This window comes from Sturnira hondurensis, unplaced genomic scaffold (genome assembly GCF_014824575.4).
Source record: "Sturnira hondurensis isolate 20B ecotype Veracruz unplaced genomic scaffold, ASM1482457v3 Scaffold0002101, whole genome shotgun sequence".
Lineage (NCBI taxonomy): Eukaryota > Metazoa > Chordata > Mammalia > Chiroptera > Phyllostomidae > Sturnira > Sturnira hondurensis.
The window spans coordinates 77,354-79,080 of NW_028074732.1; the positions used below are offsets into that span (position 1 = coordinate 77,354).

At 46.6% G+C, this 1,727-nt stretch overlaps 1 protein-coding gene across 1 annotated transcript; it reads left to right on the plus strand.

Annotated features, from left to right (window-relative positions):
* The first annotated feature begins 457 nt into the window (after positions 1-457).
* OR10Q1 (olfactory receptor family 10 subfamily Q member 1) lies at positions 458-1,727 on the plus strand. Its single transcript, XM_037039972.1, has one exon. It carries the CDS (start codon positions 462-464, stop codon positions 1,419-1,421), a length of 960 nt encoding a protein of 319 aa, XP_036895867.1. The 5' UTR covers positions 458-461; the 3' UTR covers positions 1,422-1,727.

Genomic DNA, 1,727 nt, shown 5'->3' on the forward strand with positions numbered 1-1,727 from the left:
GTACAGCATAGGAAATACAGGCAATAATATTGTAATAATTACGTATAGTGCCAGGTGGGTACTGGAAATATCAGAACACTTTGTGGCACATTTAATTGTCTAACCACTATGCTGTATACCTGAAACTAATACAAAATAATATTGAATGTAAACTGTAATTGAAAAAAATTAAAAGATATAATAAAATACTAGAGTAAAAAAAGACATTTCACAGGAATATCTATATGTCTTTGTCATCAAAAATGTCTACAGATGACTATATATTCCATTCATAAGATTTCCATGGAAACACATACCATACCCTCTATGTACATTCCTTCTAAGCATAGAAATCGAAAACTGGATACTAAATAGGTAATTCTAAGTCAAAAACCAAGGTTAAAGTTGCTGCTTTTCTTCAGGCAATAACAGAGCTCAGCAAAGGAAAAGACTCAGCACTTCTGTCACGTTTTGCGAGAGACATGCTTGCTAGGAGTCCTGTCCTCAACCAGTCCGGCCCCACTGAGTTTGTATTCCGCGTGTTCACCGCTGTCCCTGAATTTCAGGCGCTCCTCTTCCTCCTCTTCCTCCTGCTCTACCTGCTGATCCTTTGTGGCAACACAGCCATCATCTGGGCAGTGTGCAGTCACAGCTCCCTGCGCACCCCCATGTATTTCTTCCTGTCCAGCTTGTCCTTTGTGGAGATCAGCTACACCACCGTGGTGGTGCCCTTACTGCTTTCCAACGTCTTTGGAGCCCGGAAGCCTATTTCTCTGGCTGGCTGCGGGGCCCAAATGTTATTTTTTCTCACTCTTGGAGGTGCTGACTGTTTTCTCCTGGCAATCATGGCATACGATCGCTACGTGGCCATCTGCCATCCACTGCACTACACGCTTATCATGACCCAAAAGCTGTGCATCCAGATGGTGGTCTGTGCTGTGGCTCTGGCGCTCTGCTTGTCCCTGCAGCTCACATCCTTAATCTTCACCTTGCCCTTCTGTGGGCGCCTCCGAGAAATCAACCACTTCCTCTGCGATGTGCCTCCAGTCCTGCAGCTGGCCTGTGCTGACATCCATGTGCACCAGACCGTCCTCTATGTCGTGAGCATCCTCGTGCTGGTTGTCCCCTTCATCCTTATTTCTGTCTCTTACGTGTTCATCGCCTCGGCCATCCTGCACATCCGTTCGGCTGAAGGCCGCCGCCGGGCCTTCTCCACCTGCTCCTCCCACCTCACAGTGGTCTTGCTGCAGTATGGCTTCTGTGCCTTGGTCTACCTGCGTCCCCAGTCTGGTGACTCTGGGGATAAGGACCGCCAATTTGCCCTCATTTACACTTTTGTTACCCCCTTACTCAACCCCCTGATTTACACCCTTAGGAACAAGGATGTCAAAGGTGCTCTGAGAAATGCCATTATCAGTAAATCAGCCTCTGACACCAATTGAAGGCTTAGGACTTGGGGTGGGTGTCCATATGTCGCCATGATAATGAACTCCAAAAGACAAATGTAGAATTAGAACACCAATGTTCTGACACTTTAAAGTTGATACTTCTGTTTTGCGATGTTTTCACCATGTCCACTCACCATCCACACCCAGTTTCCTGAAGCACTTTAAATAAGACTTGAAAATTTGAACCAAACTTTCAGTGGAGGTGCCCTAGTTTGCCAGCGTTAATTGAAAGGTTCACAGCTCATGCATGCAGCTTGCTCTGTCTGGGAACCCTCACCCCATACACACTGTGAATAAAGG

Excerpts from the sequence above, each read along its gene's own strand:
- OR10Q1 (XM_037039972.1), top strand. The coding sequence starts at position 462 with ATGCTTGCTAGGAGTCCTGTCCTCAACCAGTCCGGCCCCACTGAGTTT.